Raw genomic sequence first — 18637 nt, forward strand, 5'->3', positions numbered from 1 at the left:
TCCTGCTCTGCTGTTCCAACGATTCTTATTTGTGTCCAAAACCGGAGACCTTTCACTGGAAGATGTAATGAGCTATGAGCTAAGCCCATTTCCTACACCACCTATTTGAAGACAAAGAAATCTTTTGTAAAGCCGACAAGCCCCAACTAGCACATGTAGTCGCTGAGTTTTCAAGCATGGAATGAAACAAAGCTGTCATTGATTCTATTCCACCAACTGAACATTATGTCCTTGACGCTGGCTCCCTGCTTCATCGCTTGCCATGGAAAAGGGGTGACAGTAATGGTGACATTGCAAACTCGTACGCCGACTTTACCATACGACCTTATGGTAAAGCAACCGTAGTTTTTGTTGGTTATAGCGAAGGTCCTTCCATCAAAGACAATACGCATCAGTGATGCTGGAAAAACACCCACCCAACCGTCAACTTCAATTCATATACTGAGTTTGTGGGAAGAAAGGATGATTTCCTTTCCAGACCTTGTAACAAACTAGGACTTATTGAACTTGTAACTGAGAAACTGCAGAAGCAGGGCTGCACTATTATCAATGCATCAGGGGATGCAGACGTGGACATTGTCAAGGCTGCAATTACGGCATCACAACATCAGCCCACGACCTTGATAGGGGAGGATACAGATTTAAGGGCCTGTCCCACTTGGGCATCATTTGCGCGACATCATTTACGCGTCACGATGCCACGACCTTCTTAGCAAGCAAATCGTTTGCGCCAACTCATTTGTTAATCCAGAATGTCTCCCTCCTATCGAGCCCTCGACTAAATATCATTGCCTTAGAGTGTATTACCAGATCATGGCGTGGATTGGCAACGAGAGTGACATGAATGCGGTGGACTGAGGATGGAAACTGGAGGACAATCGGTTTGTGCCAGTTATGACCAACAAAAGTGCTGCCTCCTGCAGATGGTCCACTGTAATTGCACAACTGCCTGACGAACAAGACGGTGTAGTTGCAGAAATCACAGACTACCATGCACGCCCACTTGCGGACCATGTCATGTGAGAATCCACATAATCAGCCTTTACAGGAGGAAGAGTGTGACAATTACTATTTGTAAATCTGATGCGGATCAAAGTTATTTTTCAGAAATAAGTATTATGGGATTTGATATCACTTTGTAATGTAATCACTTCACTATATTTTAAATCTGCTAATTGGATTCCTATGTCCCCAAAACATGGGGCCAGACATCTTGTCTATGATGAATGATGAAGTAGTAATGGGCATTTTCATAGCTTGGCCGCTATATTGGTCCGCAATCTTGGATTTCACAATTATGTACTCACATTACTATAATTTAAATATGCTAATTGAATTCCTAGACCCCCAAAACATGGGGTTAGGCACCAAAATTATTTGTCTATGATGAATAATGAAGGAATAATGGATATTTTAAGGATTTGAAAATGTGACCTTTCCAGTGGTCTGACTGTGGTAGACTTTTGCTGTGTTATTAAGCACACCTGATACTACAAAAACTGTTGAGAAACCTTTTATAGCAATTTTATGAGTCAAACCACATATGCAGCTGCCTAAAACAGTACAGGACAAGAATCGGCCCTTCGGCCCACAATGTCTGTGCTGAACATGACGCCAAGACCAGAGAAGGATCCCGACCCAAAACGTCTCCTCTCCATGTTCTCTTGAGATGCAGAAACAAGGAATTGCAGGTGCTGGTTCACCAAGGAAAGACACAAAATGTTGGAGTAACTCGGAGGGTCTGGCAACACCCCTGGAGAACATGTCGTTTTGAGTTGATACCCTTCTTCAGAAGTCAGTCTATTAGAAGGCTTGTAGAATCTATTTAGAAGCAAACATCTATTGAAGTTGAATTAGACAAATACAGTCACTGAATGATAACGGGTAGAAGCCCTAGATGGTGCATTTGCTTGTTGGTGGCAGACTTGGCGTTAATTTATGTGATTGGTTCTATAGGAATAAGTATTTTCCAAGTTTTCTTTAGAGATACAAAGTGGAAACAGACCCTTCGGCCCGTCGAGTCCACGCCGAACATCGATCACCCATTCACATTATTTCTGTTATCCCACTTTCTCATCCACTTCCTACACACTCAGGGCAATTTACAGAGGGCCAATAGACTTACAAACCCGCGCATCTTTGGGATGTTGGAGGAAAATGGAGCACACGGGGGAAACCCAATTCTATGGCCCTAATTCTACTCCTATTCCTTATGACCTTAAGGCCCTGATTCGAGGCTGAAGAAGGGCTCCAATCCGAAAAAGCGCCAATCCACGTCCTCCACGGATGTGGTCCAGCCCCTTGAGTTACTCCAGCACTTAGTGTCTTTTTTTGTAAACCAGCATCTACAGTTCCTTGCTTCTATGTGTAAAAGTATGTGTACATAGCTTTTGAAAACATTCATTCTTAGACGTGCTTCATACAATGACCAATCACTTCTAAATGTTCATTAATGATTATAAGCATAAATATTGGCCACTAGCGATTTAGGAAAAGATTGTATTCCTTTGTAAGAATGAGGTCGTACTTGGATCCAAGGTAAGTTTTTGTTGTTCATCATCGCACTCCAGGCATTGACCATGCCACTGTTGTGCAGTCGAGCCAACTTTGGCTCCCATTTATCTAATAAAGGATAACAAATTCCAAGTAAAAACTCGCAAATGCCAGTAGAATAGGTACAATACACAAGAGAGCAGTCAGGAGCATGGAAACAAACCCTTCAGCCCGCCAAGTCCACGCTGACCATCGATCACCAGCTCACACTAGTTCCAGGTTTTCCCACTTTCCCATCCACTCCCTAGGGGCAATTTACAGAGGGAGACTTAACCTACAAACCCACACGTCTTTGTGATATGGAATGAAACCGGAGCACCCAGAGGAAACCCATGCAGTCACAAGGAGAACATTCAAACTCCGCATAGGCAGCACCCAAGGTCAGGATCTAACCTGGGTTGCTGGTTCTGTGAGGTAGTGGCTCTACCAGCTGCACCACTGTGCCACCCTTTTATATCGGTTTATTACCTTTCAAGTGGCACTGCTGAAAGCAACAGAGGCAATGCACTTACCCTCGTGGTCTGATGCCGTGATCTGTGAGTCAGTTATACTTCCAGATACCAAACCCAGTGGGCGATCACAACCTGGGAAGGAAGCAGCGTGCATTGAGTTAAAATAATTTTATCTGCTGTACCCTTGTATTTAGTCCCTATTGGTTTGTACCTGATTAATCCCTCCCGTAACTCGTTCAATAGTGCTTTATTTAGTCACATATGCATCTGTGTTTGCAGATATTACACATGCAGATGCCGCCATTTTTGGCGCCATTATTCATAGTCCAAAGTCCGGTTGGCCCGCGTGCTTGATGGACTGGAGCAGTACCCGTGAACTGAAGCCCCTCTCCTCGCCCGGCCATCGTTGTGTCCCAGGGATGCCCCTGCAGCCGAACCTGAAGGCGCTGGAGGAATTGCCCTGGTTCACCCTCCTACTGGCCCTATCAGTACTGTGTAAAATGTCCAAACTTTCAAAAATCATTTGGAGCGGCACTGTGGCACTGTGGCCAGGACCTGGCACCAAAGGCCCATGTGTAGATGGGCCAGGACCTGGGACCAGAGGTCCAGGTGTAGGTGAACCAGGACATGGGACTGGAAATCCCCATCTGGAAGTTGTCCCGAAAATGTGGTGAGTAGGCTGGGTGAGGCGGCCGATCTCTACCTCATCGGAAACTCCGTGGGCGATCGGCGGGTCAAATTTGCCCCTTGCTGCCAGGGCTCTGGAACTCTGGCCCGGCCGGACGAGGCAGATCCGTCCCCATACCAGACTTCTAAGGCCAACTTTGCAGCTGGTGTCTCAGCTCCCCAAGGCCATGACCTCTGTGGGTTATGGAATGTATAACAAGGCTCTGGAAACAAGGGTGCCGGAAAATCGGTAGTGGACCTGTATTTAGTTTTCTGCCCGCCTTTGTTTAATTTGCATTTGGCAGTGGTCACACAGCCAGAAGTCTGATTGACATACAATTTTGAATTTTTAGTTTAGGGATACAGCATGGAAACAGGCCTTTTGGTCCATCGAGTCCATGCCGACCAATGGATCACCCGTTCACACTCGTTCTCACTCACTTTCTCATCCACTCCCTGCACACTAGGGACAATTTACAGAAGCCAATTAACCTACAAACCCGCACGTCTTTGGGAAATGGGAGGAAACCGGAGCACCCGGAGGAAACCCACATGGTCACAGGGAGAATGTGCAAACTCCACACAGACAGCACCCGATCGAATCCGGGAGGCAGCAGCTCTGCAGCTGTGTCACTGTGTGCCCAGAATTTAGTGTTACTTTAGTTTAGTTGTATATTAAGCTTTATTTCACATATTTCTCTGCACATTGTGTGCATTACACAACATAAATCATGAAATATACTATTTCAATATTATATTACCTTTAGATAGAATCAGCATATGTGCCTGCATGCCTCCTTTGTAATCCTCTCCATTCTCACACTGTAACAGCCATATGCCCGGCTTGGATGAATACAGCTCCACAGTTCTAAAAGCACCTGTAGGTTTTAGGACAAACGCTTGATTAGTAAAAACATGGGATGACTCCCAGTGAGACTGCAGATGTTGGAAACTTGAGTAAAACACAACGTGCTGGAGGATCTCAGCAAGTTAGACAGCATCTGTGGAGGGAATAATTTAGCATTACGTTTATTATTGCATGTGTACCAAGGTACTATGAAAAGCTTTGTTTTGCATTCTATCCAATCAAAGCAGATAATAAACAAATAAATAAACAAAAAAGAGTGTGTGTGTGTGTGTGTGTGTGTATATATAAATAAATAAAATGGGTGCATATATTGTATATGCATGCATATATGTACAGTATAATGTATATATATACAATTATATCTGTGTAACACAGATATAATTGTAACAGTTATATGTGTGTGTATGTGTTTGTATGTTACACACACACACACACACACACACACACACACACACACACACACACACACACACACACACACACACACACACACACACACACACACACACACACACACACACACACATACATGGGCCTGTACTTGCTGGAATTTAGAAATAATTTAGAGGGGGCTGGCAGTGAAAGGCTTGGATAGAGTGGATATGGAGAGGACGTTTCCACCAGTGGGAGAGAATAGCAGAATAAAATTATGAACCTTTAGAAAGGAGATGGGGAGGAATTTGTTTAGTCAGAAGGTGGTGAGTCTGTGGAATTCATTGCCGCAGATGGATGTGGAGGCCAAATCATTGGGTATTTTTAAGGTGGAGATTGACAGATTCTTGATTCGTAATGGCGTTAAAGGTTAAGGGGAGAAGGAAAGAGAATGGGGTTGAGAGGGAAAGATAGATCAGCCATGATTAAAACACGGAGTAGACTTGATGGGCCGAATGTCCTAATTCTGCTCCTAAAGTTCTAGATCTTATGATTGTATATAAAATGATGACTCAGGGTGTCTAGTGATGGGACTCTCAGGCAGATCGAGAACCTCAGAGAGGAGCAGGGTTGCTGGCTCAGTCTGGGGTCTGGGGTGGGTTGGGAGTGCAGTGCTCATTATCTGTGTCAAACTTTACACCACACGTCTAAGATTTTCAGGCATGAAGAAGCCTTCGCATTTTTTAACCCCCCTCCCCCAAGTCTATCTCAGGCTCAGACGGCCATATGTTCTCTCGGCAGCATCACAGGAGAACGTCACCTATCCATGTTATCCAGAGTTGCTGCCTGACCCTCTGTGTTACTCCAGCACTTTGTGTCACCTCTTATAGATCCATTCGACGGTGCGGAGGTCCAGAAGGAGGGGAGGTCCATAAACGTCATGCCACATGGCAGTGATGGGCCTTACCTGGATACAAGTTGTAAACTCCCAGACGATGGCGTGTGTTCTCAATCTTTTCAATGAACGTGTGACCATCCAGACTTATAGCATGCACTTCTTCTGAGCTTCCCATGTTAATCAAATAAAAACGAACCAGTTCCTTCTCAAACATCACCAGGCCTCTTAACGAGCCATTGGTAAACCCATTTATGGCTAGAAATGCAAAGATGTTATTCGTAAGAAATCATGAAATTATTCATTGGTTGGCTGAAAGTTGTGATCTTTAGTATAGTTTATTAGTTTAGAGATACAGCGCGGAAGCAGGCCCTTCGGCCCACCTAGTTCGCACCGACCACCGATCCCTGCACACTAACACTATCCTACACATACAAAGGACAGTTTACAATTTTACTGAAGTCAATTAGCCTACAAATCTGCACGTCTTTGGAGTGTGGGAGGAAACTGTAACTCCAGGAGAAAACCCACGCGTTTACAGGGAGAACGTACAAACTACGTACAGACAGCACCTGTAGTCAGGATCGAACCTGAGTCTCTGCGCTGTCATGCAGCTACTCTACCGCTGTGCCACCGTGCTGCCCAAAACTTTCAAAATACTGAATGAAATGTGTTTACAATCTAAATGGACAATCATCGATTTTAGTGGCACGTTACTTGAAATAAGTTGCGGGTTGTTAGTAAAGATAGGAAAATCTGCAGGAGTAATCTCCCCAGTAAATTACAGGAGAGATAAATAGCGCTCAAAGTATATTGCGTGGGTTTTCATTTAATTGTAAAAAAAAGAATCGTTATGCCATTCTAAAAGCCCTTTCTAACAGTGTGAGGCAGTTGGAGGTGAGAGAAGACAGGAAATTCATCGAAATGTAACATCTAACCAATTTGCAACACTATTATGAACTGGAAATCCTGTCAATAGACAATAGCCAATAGGTGTAGGATGAGGCCATTCGGCCCTTCGAGCCAGCACCGCCATTCAGTGTGATCATGGCTGATCAAGCCCAATCAGTACCCCGTTCCAGCCTTCTCCCCATATCCCCTTACCCGCTATCTTTAAGAGCCCTCTCTAGCTCTCTCTTGAAAGTATCCAGAGAACCAGCCTCCACCGCCCTCTGAGGCAGAGAATTCCACAGACTCACAACTCTCTGTGAGAAAAAGTGTTTCCTCGTCTCCTTTCTAAATGGCTTACCCCTTATTCTTAAACTGTGGCCCCTGGTTCTGGACTCCCCCAACATCGGGACCATGTTTCCTGCCTCTAGCGTGTCCAAACCTTTAACAATCTTATATATTTCAATAAGATATCCTCTCATCCTTCTAAATTCCAGAGTGTACAAGCCCAGCCACTCCATTCTCTCAGCATATGATAGTCCCACCATCCTGGGAATTAACCTTGTAAACCTACGCTGCACTCCTTCAATAGCAAGAATGTCCTTCCTCAAATTAGGGGACCAAACCTGCACACAATGCTCCAGGTGTGGTCTCACTAGGGCCCTGTACAACTGCAGAAGGACCTCTTTGCTTCTATACTCGACTCCTCTTGTTATGAAGGCCAACATGCCATTCACTTTCTTCACTGCCTGCTGTACCTGCATGCTTACTTTCATAGACTGATGAACAAGGACCCCCAGATCCCATTGTACTTCCCCCTTTCCCAACTTGACGCCATTTAGATAGTAATCTGCCTTCCTGTTTTTGATACCAAAGTGGATAACCTCACATTTATCCACATTAAACTTCATCTGCCATGCATCTGCTCACTCCCCCAACCTGTTCAAGTCACCCTGCATTCTCATAGCATCCTCCTCACAGTTCACACTGCCACCCTGCTTTGTGTCATCTGCAAATTTGCTAATCAAGGTGTTGGTTCAATGAATCCCACAGATTCACCACCCTCTGACTAAAGAAATTCCTCCTCATCTCCTTTCTAAAAGGAAGTCCTTTTATTCTGAGACTATGGCCTCAGGTCCTAGACTCTCCCACTGGAGGAAACATCCTCTCCACATCCATTCTATACAGGCCTTTCACAATGTGTTAAGTTTCCATGAGGGTTCCCCTCATCCTTATAAATTCCGCGAGTATAGGCCTAGTGCCGTCAAATGTTCATTCTATGTTAACCGATGAATTCCTGGGATAATTCTCGTAAATCTCATCTGGACCCTCTCCAATGCCAGCACGCCCATCCTCAGATATGGGGCATAACAGATGTTTGTGCATCTGGGTGCAGGGAGAGTTTGATGGGAAGATAATCCAGAAGGCTAACATATAGAACATACAGAGAACATTGCAGCACAGGAACAGGCCCTACGGTCCACATTGTCTGCGCCAACCATAATGCCAACTTTTATCTGTCTGCACATAATCCATATCCCTCCATATCCATGTGCCTATTCAAAAGTTAACACCACTGTCATATCTGCCTCCACCGCCATCTTTGGCAGCACATTCCAGGCATTCACCACCCTCTATGTAAAAACGTGCCCTGCACATCTCCTTTAAACGTTGTTCCTCTCATCTTAAAGCTACTGTACGCCGTCCAGCATTTGATATTTCCAAGGTTCTAACTGTCTACCGTGTCTATGCTTCTCATAATTGTATATATTTCCATCAGGTCCCTTCTCAACCTCCAGGGTTCAAGAGAAAACAATCCAAGTCTGTACAACCTCTCCCTGTAGCTGATATCCCCTAATGCAGAAGATAAGTGGTCACCAAAAAAATACTCATCAGCATTAAATCACTGAGCTAATTGTTGATTATTATTCCATGAGAGGAATAGATCGAGGAGGTAGTTGAGGCAGGTAGAATCACAAAGTTTAAGAGACATTTAGACAGATACATGGATAGATCAGCTTTAGAGGGAAATGGGCCAAATGCAGGCAGATGGGACTGGTGTTTAGTTTAACTTAGTTTACTTTAGAGATACAGCGCGGAAACAGGCCCTGCAGCCCACCAGGTCCACGCCAACCAGCAATCCCTGCTGTATCCCACTATGGTTACAAACTCCATACAGACAGCACCCTTGGTCAGGATCGAACCTGGGTCTCTGGCGCTGTAAGGCAGCAACTCTACTGCTGCATAACCATGCTGCCAAGTGTAGTTGGGACATGTGTGGACAAGTTGGGCCAAAAGTCCTATTTCCACAGTGTAAGATTCTATGACTATGAGTCCAATGGTGATTTTCTCCTAACATTAGCAATGGTGACACTGTGGCCACAGAAAGTGTGTTAAACTTAAAAGGTATCTGAATACAGAAGAAAGGAATGAGTACCATGAAATGTATTGCGTTGTATAAAATCCGAATCTTCATCACTCATCTCACAGTCGCCATTACATCTTTGTCTTGTGCTGTCGTTAAGGTACCAGCTTTTGGTTTCATCGAAAGTATTAAACAGAAAAATAAATTCAGGAGCATCTTTGGGGATGTCATCAACGGGTGACAATGTCCCATTCCGGCAGATCAGAAGAGGTCCAATCAAACCTGAATTAATATCCTTCCCCTGTAAGGAAAGAAACAATACTTTAAGCGTTTGTAAAATTAAATAAATGTATTTTTCCTTCTGCAATTCAGGGCGGCAGGGTGGGGGCTGCACAGCGGTAGAGTTGCTGCCTTACAGCACGAGAGACCCAGGTTCTACCCTGACTACGGGTACTGTCTGTACGGGGTTTGTACGTTCTCCCTATGACCTGCGTGGGTTTTCACCAGGTTTACTCCCACACTCAAAAGACATCCAGGTTTGTGGGTTCATTGGCTTGGTATAATTGTAAATTGTATCCAGTGTGTGTAGAATAGTGTTAGTGAGTGGGAATCGATGGTCGGTGCGGACTCGGTGCGGATGGTCAGTGTGGGTCGAAGGGCCTGTTTCCGTGGTGTATCTCCAAACTTAACTAAATTCAAATTGCCAAGAATCATTGAAGTTGTTTCCATTGGAGAACACTCACAAAGTCTACGCTAGAATAATAGACCCAGGGCTTGCAAACGGAATCCGTATCTTCAGGGCCAGACCGAGGTGGCACATTCCATACGTAGGTATACGTGGCATTTGGAGGAACAGCATCGTCTGATTTAAACCAATCTGTAGAGAAGTCTTCGTACGTCATCCCTTCCGAGGATTTTTCATACGACACTCCGTGTGCGTGAATGGAGTAGGGCCTTGAAGCTAAATTTTTGAACATAACCTGATGAATAAGCACACGTATGGGTTATCAATCGAGATGATACTAGGTGTTGTAAAGGGCACCATAGTGGCGCAGTGGTAGAGCCACTGCCTCACAGGGCCAGAGTCCTAGGTTCGATTGTAATGGGAAGGGAATGCCTGATGATCAAGCTGGATTGTTTCATAAAAAGTAATGAATGGGGGCACAGTGGCGCAGCTGGTAGAGCCGTTACCTCACAATGCTAGAAACCTGGGTTTGATCCTGACCTCGGGTGCTGTCTGGTATGTGGAGTTTGCACGTTCTTCCTGTGACCACGTGGGTTTCCTCCCACATCCCAAAGACATGCAGGTATATAGGTTAATTAGCCTCTGTAAATTGCACCTAGTGTGTAGTGGGATAACTAGCATGAATGGGTGATCAATGGTCGGTGTGGACTTGATGGGCCGAAGGGTCTGCTTCCACGCTGTATCTCTAAAACTAAATTGTTAATTTCTGAAAAAGTGTCCCAATCCAAAACTTCACCTACCCATGTTCTCCAGAGATGCTGCCTGACCTGCTGAGTTACTCCAGCATTTAGTGTAATTTTTATTGAAGCTAGTTAAAGCTAGTGAAATGGCCTAAAGTACTCAGTGAGTAGGATGCACTAAAGATAGTTCTTTCCAGCAACTTACAAGTAATCTCTCTGGTACACAAAAATGCTGGAGAAACTCAGCGGGTGCAGCAGCATCTATGGAGCGAAGGAAATAGGTAACGTTTCAGGCCGAAACCCTTCTTCAGACTGATAGGGGGGTGGCGGGCAGAAGGAAGGAAAAAGGAGGAGGAGGAGCCCGAGGGATGGGGGATGGCAGGAGACAGCTCGAGGGCTAAGGAAGGGGAGGAGACAGCAAGGGCTAACAAAATTGTGAGAATTCAATGTTCATGCCCTCCGGATGCAGGCTCCCCAATGAGGTGCTGTTCCTCCAATTTCTGGTGTTGCTCACTCTGGCAATGGAGGAGACCCAGGACAGAGAGGTCGGATTGGGAATGGGGGGGGAGGGGAGTTGAAGTGCTGAGCCACCGGGAGGTCAGGTAGGTTCTTGCGGACCGAGCGGAGGTGTTCGGCGAAACGATCGCCCAACCTCCGCTTAGTCTCACCGATGTAGATCAGCTGACATCTAGAGCAGCGGATGCAGTAGATGAGGTTGGAGGAGATACAGGTGAACCTCTGTCGCACCTGGAACGACTGCTTGGGTCCTTGAATGGAGTCGAGGGGGGAGGTAAAGGGACAGGTGTTGCATTTCTTGCGGTTGCAGTATTCTCTCTGGTTCTCACCACAGATTCTGCCTGAACTATTGAGTATTTCTGGCATTAATTTATGTTATAAATAATAATTCACATTGCTCAATACAGTCAAATTAGTAATTACAATAAATCACTGCAATGCAATTTCACTGTTCGGAACACCCTATCTTTTGGAAGGATTTAGAAGGATGAGGGGAAACTTCATTGAAACTTACCAAATAATGAAAGGCCTGGATAGAATGAATGTGGAGAGGATATTCCCATTAGTGGGAGAGTCTAGGACCAGAGGCCATAGCCTCAGAATAAAAAATATGTACCTTTCGAAAGGACATGAGGATAAATTTCTTTAGTCAGAGGGTGGTGAATTTGTGGAATTCATTGCCACAGATGGTTGTGGAGCCCAAGTCAATGGATATTTTTCTGGAAATTTACAGATTCTTGATTAGTAAGGGTGTCAGGGGTTATGGAGAGAAAGCAGGAGTGTGGGGTTGAGAGGGAGAGATAGATCAGTGGATCACGAGGTCCTTCCCTCCGGCTAAAGTATTACCAATGTAAATTATGATTAAAATATTATTGCACACCTTGATGACATCGTTGATTTCTGCTCTGATGACTGGTCCAAGAATTCCCAAGTGGTCCTCCCGTTCTCCGTGTGTGTAACGAGTCTCAAAGAAGGCGTCTGTATATCTTTGAAATATGACCTTTTTGTACCGAGTATTCCTTTGCTGTGTGGAACCCACAAAATCTCTCCTAGCATATTAGAATGACAGAACACAAAGAATAGACTATCATTCAATATGTCATGCAAAATGTAAATTGGGTCAGCAAATATAACATAGGTTTAGAGATACAGTTTAAAGACATATTTTAGAGATATTATGTAGTTATACTATATAGTTATACTATTCTATATACTATACTATACAGTTAGAGATAATATATAATATACTTTAGAGATACAGCGCAGAAACAGGCCCATTCAACCCACTTTGTCCGTGCCGACCAGCGATCACCCCAAACACAAGAACTATCCTACACACTAGTGATAATTTACAATTCTAACCAAAGCCAATTAACCTACAAACTTGTACGTCTTTGGAGTGTGGGAAGAAACCGGAGCACCCGAGAAAACCCACGAGGTCACGGAGAGAAAGTACAAACTCCGTGCAGACAGCGCCCATAGTCAGGATCGAACCCGGGTCTCTGGTGCTGCAACTCTACCACAGCGCCACTGTGCAGCCCCATTTCTGCACATATAATAGCACATTAATTTTCTTCAATATTCGATATCATGTAAATTTTGTGCATGTCTTTTAAAATACGATTTAACTCTTTTAATCACAAAGACTTGCTAGCTGCTGACATCTTGCAGAATTTGGCACTTTAAGATTAACCCATCTTAGTTCTTTATTATCTGATGGGTTATAAATTAACACGATTTGGGCTAGAAGCTTAGTATGAATGAAACACACCTGCAAATATAATCTCCCTGCTCTGGGCATGGAAATGACTTTGAGATTTAGAATGCAGTTTCACTGAATTGAAACCTAACGGATGATGAAAGGACTACAGAGAGTGGACATGGAAAGGATGTTTCCACTAATGAGAGGGTCTAGAACCTGACGCACAGTCTCTGAATCAAAGGACGTATCTTCATAATGGAGATGAAGAGAAATTTCTTGAGCCAGAGTTTAGTTTTGTTTAGTGTAAAGATACAGCGTGGAAACACCCTGGAGCACCCGGGTAAAACCCACGCAGTCACATGGAGAACGTACAAACTCCATACAGACAACACCCATAATCAGGATTGAACCCGGGTCTCTGGCGCTGTGAGGCAGCAACTCTACCGCTGCACCACTGCTGTCCCAGGATGGTGAATCTGTGGAATTCATTGCCAAAGAGCAGAGATTGATAGGTTCTTGACAAGTGAAGACGTCAATGGTTATAGGCAGGGGCGGAAATCACGGGGGGGCCAGGAGGGACAACCCCCCTCCCCCCCCCCCGTTTTGAGAGGTGGGGGTCGATCCCCCCCATTTTTTGTATTCCGGATTTAAAAACCCGGTGAAATCTCCGCTTTCCGCGAGAGTGGAGGTGGGACTGATGATCGAGGGCGCCGATTGGACGAGAGAGACGTCGTTCAGCAGGCAATGGGGGCGGGATATGTTGATCAGCGCAATGATTCTAGGAGGGAGGTGTCGGTCAGAGGCGAAAGTAGGGAGGTGGGACTGAGGATAGAACGCGGTGATTGGAGGAGGGAGACGTCCTGGTGGGAACGACGGCCCAGGTTTACAGCCAGCGCGGAGAAGCAGCGCTAGCTCCACAGCTCCGGACTGGTGTCCCGTCAGTCCAGGCAGGGCTGTAGGTTAACCGACAAGACAGGCAGAGTTGAGCTGCATTTAGCGCTGCTTCTCCGCGCTGGCCGTAAGCCTGGGCCATCATTCCTGTAATTATCGTCCACAGGGCCCATGGCTGAAGCCTCCGAAGCCTCGTGTGTGTGTGTGAGTGTGTGCGCATGCGCGCGCGGCCGCCAAGAAATTGTGTCCCCCCCCCGGCCCGGCCCCTCCCCATGTTTTGATAGCTATTTCCGGGCCTGGTTATAGGGAGAACGCAGGAGAATGGGGTTGAGAGGGAAAAATAGATCGGCCATGATTGAATGGCAGAGTAGATTCAATGAGCCAAATGGCCTAATTCTGCTCCTATCTTCTTCTTGCGTATGGCGTGCGTGCATATCCTAAAGTTGTAGGACAACTTGTTCTATTTGATCTTATTTGAATGTGCACATCAGGTTGATTGCATTCGTCGAAACAGGGCGGACCACGTGAAGGTTGCAATCTCCTGCCCCTTCTGCTCCTATGACATGGTCTTTCCAACTATTTACATCTTCAATTACAAGGAGTTTAGTGATCAAAAGAGAAAAAACTGCAATAAACAAAGCAGTTTGCAAATACACTGATATAGGATCAATTAACACCGTTTAAGTTTACCTTCTTCATTTTGGTCTTTATGTTGTATATAAGTTGCACAACTTGACTGCTACAATTATGGTCATGAGAAGTCTGATTCCTCCTCTTTATGTTTGATGGCGCTTTAAACTTTTAAAGTTTAAAACTTTAACGTTTCATAAGTCTTTAAACCTGTAAAGCCTTTCCGTTTAAGTTTTAAAAACTATGAAATATTTAGCTTAGAGATTAAATTCAGGAATTAAGCTGAAGATAGACGAAAAGTGCTGGAGAAACTCAGCGGGTCAGGCAGCATCTTGGGAGAAAAAGGATGGGTGACGTTTTGGGTCGGAACTCCGCTGAGTTACTCCAGCACTTTGTGTCTATCTTTGGTATAAACCAGCATCTGCAGTTCCTTGCAACACATTCTGTCAGGAGCTAAGATTTTGTTTCATGTTTTTTGTTTCCAATACCTTGATGAGTGTAGATGTACATTAACATCAGATAATAGTAAAGCTATTTCTTTTAGAATAATTCCTTAGCTGAGCAGCAACACTGCAATTAATTCTGAAAATTAATTAGCAATGCAGAATGTTAATCTGTCTTGACACCAAGTTGCTAACTGTCTGATCAACCTGTTTTTGAGCACCTTTAATGTAGCAAATGACAATGAAAGAGACAACATCAGAATGTTAGCAAATGTTTAAATGGTCTTTGTGTAGGATGTCGATCTGATCTAATTTGGGGAATTCTGGTTTGGGAACAGCTCCATCCAAGACCGCAAGAAATTGCAGAGGATTGTGGACTCAGCCCAGACACATCACACAAACCAGCCTCCCTTCTATTGACTCCATTTATATCTCACGCTGCCTCGGCAAGGCCAGCAGCATAATCAAGCGTTGAGACTTGTGTGAAAATGCGCACCTCCAGATTCAGGGACAGCTTCTTCCCAGCTGATATCAGGCAAATGAACCATCCTACCACAACTAGAGAGCAGTCCTGAACTATGTTTGATCGAAGGTACACAAAAATGCTGGAGAAACTCAGCGGGTGCAGCAGCATCTATGGAGCGAAGGAAATAGGCAACGTTTCGGGCCGAAAACCTTCTTCTGACTCTATGTTTGATCGAATGTTTGATCAAACTTTACTGACTTTATCTTGCACTAAACATTATTCACGTTATTCCTTTTATCATGTATCTGCACACTGTGGATGGCTCGATTGTAATCATGTATTGCCTTGCCTCTGACTGGTTAGCACACAACAAAAGCTTTCCACTGTACCTCGGTTCGTGTGACAATAAATTAAACTAAACTAATTTACAACATGACAAAATGGGACAAAAAAAGCAAAAACAATTAGAAATGGTGATAAGATTCCAAACTTACATTGCATTCCTGGAATAATCCCAATAAACTTCCTCTGCAGCTATAAAATACCGCCTCACATTCCCACTGTGGCTACGTAAGTAATGTTCCACAATCATCTCTGGATCCCGGGACAATTCTGAATGAGCGCGTTTGTCGTGGGTATAAGGGCTTACAGAATCTAAATCGGTCTTCTCCTCATTTTCCAACACAGCTCCAAGAGGGTTTACCTCTACGTTTGCAATGTATTCGTCGTAATCAAGAGTGCCTCGGTGGTTGAGCTTGGGAACTCCAATGATGATACTCCTGGAAGTGTCATCTTGATAGATTACAGAGTGTTTTTGCATGAGTTTAAACCCCCTTGGTGAAAACTGTTTTTTGCCCATGGGAATATGAATTTGTTGTTTCATCCCAGGCTTGAATCCTCTTGGTGACAGCTGCTTCTTCATTATATTTCTGCGTTTCAGCATCATTTCAGCTGCAGCTTTCCTTCTCGTGTTTTCCACTGTTTTGAGCATTTGTCTAGAGTTATCTTTTACTGAGTCTTTTATGTACCTTTTCAAACTTTTTACCTTGGACACACGAACGCCTCTTTCTTCCACTTGGTAGGTCAGATGATTCCCTTTGGGTTTTAAAGGTGTTCCCTGAAATCGAACCCTGTGCTTGTCTTCTACATTTTTCTTTAAGAAAATAAACACCTTTTCACGAATTTCACTGCTCTCCAGACTTGACTCTTCCGAGGTATTAGTAAAATGGTTTGGAACCTCACTGGACACTTGACTGAACAAATTATTCTTCTCAGAATCTCCACTGGTCTCTGTACTTGAGTCTTCTGAGGTATCTGTGAAACGTTGTAGAGTCTCGCTGGATACTTGACTTAGTGAAACCTTCTTCTCACCATTAGTCGTTGCTTCACTTGTGCTTCCATTATTTGTGATGTTCTCTGTCTTATTCACAGCACGCTGGATGAGTGCCTCCTCAATTGCCTGATTGTCTTCGACTGACATTGATTCATGAACCAATCCTAACTCAGCACCTCCACCCGTTTTGACTGCAACCCCTTTGATGACTTCCTGTTGGCCCCCGATTCCACCGTCAGGATTTACTTCTACAGCATCCTCATTGCCTCGTACAATCACATTTTCAACGTTGCCTTTTTGACGATTTCTTCCTGAGCTATTTCCTTGCGGAACTGAAGCAGACACTTCTTCTCCCTCGCCATCAGCAGTGTTGGCGTAACTTGCACTCTCTGCACTTAGCTGAGAATTATTACTGTGCCTTAATGTCCATTCAGGAATCTGCTCTGGGAGACTAAGCAGGATGTCTGTGTCGTTCATGTTCAGTAAGAAAGTGGTACTGTCGATGGCTGCCATTGATTCAGTATCTTCAGGTCCTTTAGTGTCATCCCTTGTATCATTGTCTTTGGTAGGAGTCTCCAAGCTGGTTGTTTCTTCCACCATGCTCTGCATATTGTGGCTTAAAAGAGTATTTGTTGAGGTGGAATTCAGAGGTCGTGAATCGGATCCATATGATTCAGCTAATGGTGTCACTTCACTGAGTGCTTCTGTTGTTGTTGGTTCCACAGTTGAACTTTCATTTAGTTTAACAGATTCTTCAATGTTGTCCTCTTCAGAATAATCCAAGTCATCCCCTACACCTTCATTTGTCAAATTGATTGGTTTACTTGCATTGATGGATGTTCTACTCTGAGTTCCATTTGGATATGGCATAGCTTCTTCCTTGAATGCAACAGTGTTGTGCTCTGTTGAATCCCCTTCAATAAATTGGAGAATATCTTCTCCTTCAGTGTTTTCCTGCAAATTTTTGAACGACCGCATACCGAGTTCTTTCAGTAATTCCAGAGTCTCTGCATCTAATTCCTGGTCGTCCTCATCCTCACTGACATCTACCAGGAATTTGTCTCCCTCGTATTCAATCTTGAAAAAGACCAGTGGGTGTAAGACTACATCGTCATCGCATTGGTAGACTTTAATTCTCATCCTCATACCGTAGGTCCTCGGCTGTGTGCTCAGCGGCCTGAGAAGCCACTCACCTGCAAAACCCAACACTGCATCTCAAGACCGGCAGTAAACCAGAACACTCAGTGCTGCACAGGGATGAAACATGGGAAGTCAAACTAAAGCAGAACCTTCACAGTGAACGACAAGGCCCTCGGGGTGTTGTAGAGCAGAGTGATTAGGTGTGTAGGGACATAGTTCCTTGAAAGTGGTGGCACAGGTGGATAGAGTGGTCAAGAGAGCTTTTGGCACATTGGTCTTCATCAGTCAGTATCGAGGTGCGTGTGTGTGTGTGTGTGTGTGTGTGTGTGTGTGTGTGTGTGTGTGTGTGTGTGTGTGTGTGTGTGTGTGTGTGTGTGTGTGTGTGTGTGTGTGTGTGTGTGTGTGTGCAGTGGCGGACTGGGTCTAAAAATATTGATTGCCAGGAGACAAAGGGGCCCACTTGATATAGGGGGCCCACTTCATCACGGGCCCACTTGCCATCGGGCAAGCTGACACCCTGGCCAGTTCGCCTGTGTGTGTGTGTGTGTGCGCGTGTGTGTGTGTGTGCGCGTGTGTGTGTGTGTGTGTGCGCGTGTGTGTGCGTGTGCGTGTGTGTGCGCGTGTGTGTGCGTGTGTGTGCATGCATACATGTGTGTTGATTACAGAGTATTATTATGTTTACATATTCTGTTGTGCTGCTGCAAATAAGAATGTAATTGTTCTGTCTGGGACATATGACAATAAAACACTCTTGACTCTCTATAGCACAGGCACTCGAGAACTGGCAACTTCCTCGTAAATCTCCTCCAGTTTAACAACATCTTTCCTATGACATGGTGACCAAAACTGAACACACTCTTGACTCCTGAAGTTAGGAGTTCATGTACAGTTGTAAATGTGGCCATACTCTAAATGTGGCCCCATCAATGACATTTACAACTGTACATGAACTCCCAACTTCAGGAGTCAAGAGTGTGTTCAGTTTTGGTCACCATGTCATGGGAAAGATGTTGTTTAGCTGGAGATTTACGA

The 18637-nt window shown here is 44.7% G+C and overlaps 1 protein-coding gene across 2 annotated transcripts in view; it reads right to left on the bottom strand.

Annotated features, from left to right (window-relative positions):
• The window catches only part of f5 (coagulation factor V), a 58990-nt gene that overhangs the window by 11434 nt on the left and 28919 nt on the right, over positions 1 to 18637 (bottom strand). For both annotated transcript variants that reach the window (XM_033033046.1, XM_033033044.1), the window contains exons 13-20: positions 15627 to 17658; positions 11881 to 12049; positions 9803 to 10039; positions 9132 to 9360; positions 5879 to 6064; positions 4433 to 4549; positions 3066 to 3137; positions 2528 to 2622 (exon numbers count right to left, since the gene is read on the bottom strand). In XM_033033046.1, coding sequence (XP_032888937.1) covers positions 2528 to 2622; positions 3066 to 3137; positions 4433 to 4549; positions 5879 to 6064; positions 9132 to 9360; positions 9803 to 10039; positions 11881 to 12049; positions 15627 to 17658 — 3137 coding nt within the window. The remainder of the gene's footprint in view (positions 1 to 2527; positions 2623 to 3065; positions 3138 to 4432; positions 4550 to 5878; positions 6065 to 9131; positions 9361 to 9802; positions 10040 to 11880; positions 12050 to 15626; positions 17659 to 18637) is intronic.

This window comes from Amblyraja radiata, chromosome 14 (genome assembly GCF_010909765.2).
Source record: "Amblyraja radiata isolate CabotCenter1 chromosome 14, sAmbRad1.1.pri, whole genome shotgun sequence".
NCBI lineage: Eukaryota > Metazoa > Chordata > Chondrichthyes > Rajiformes > Rajidae > Amblyraja > Amblyraja radiata.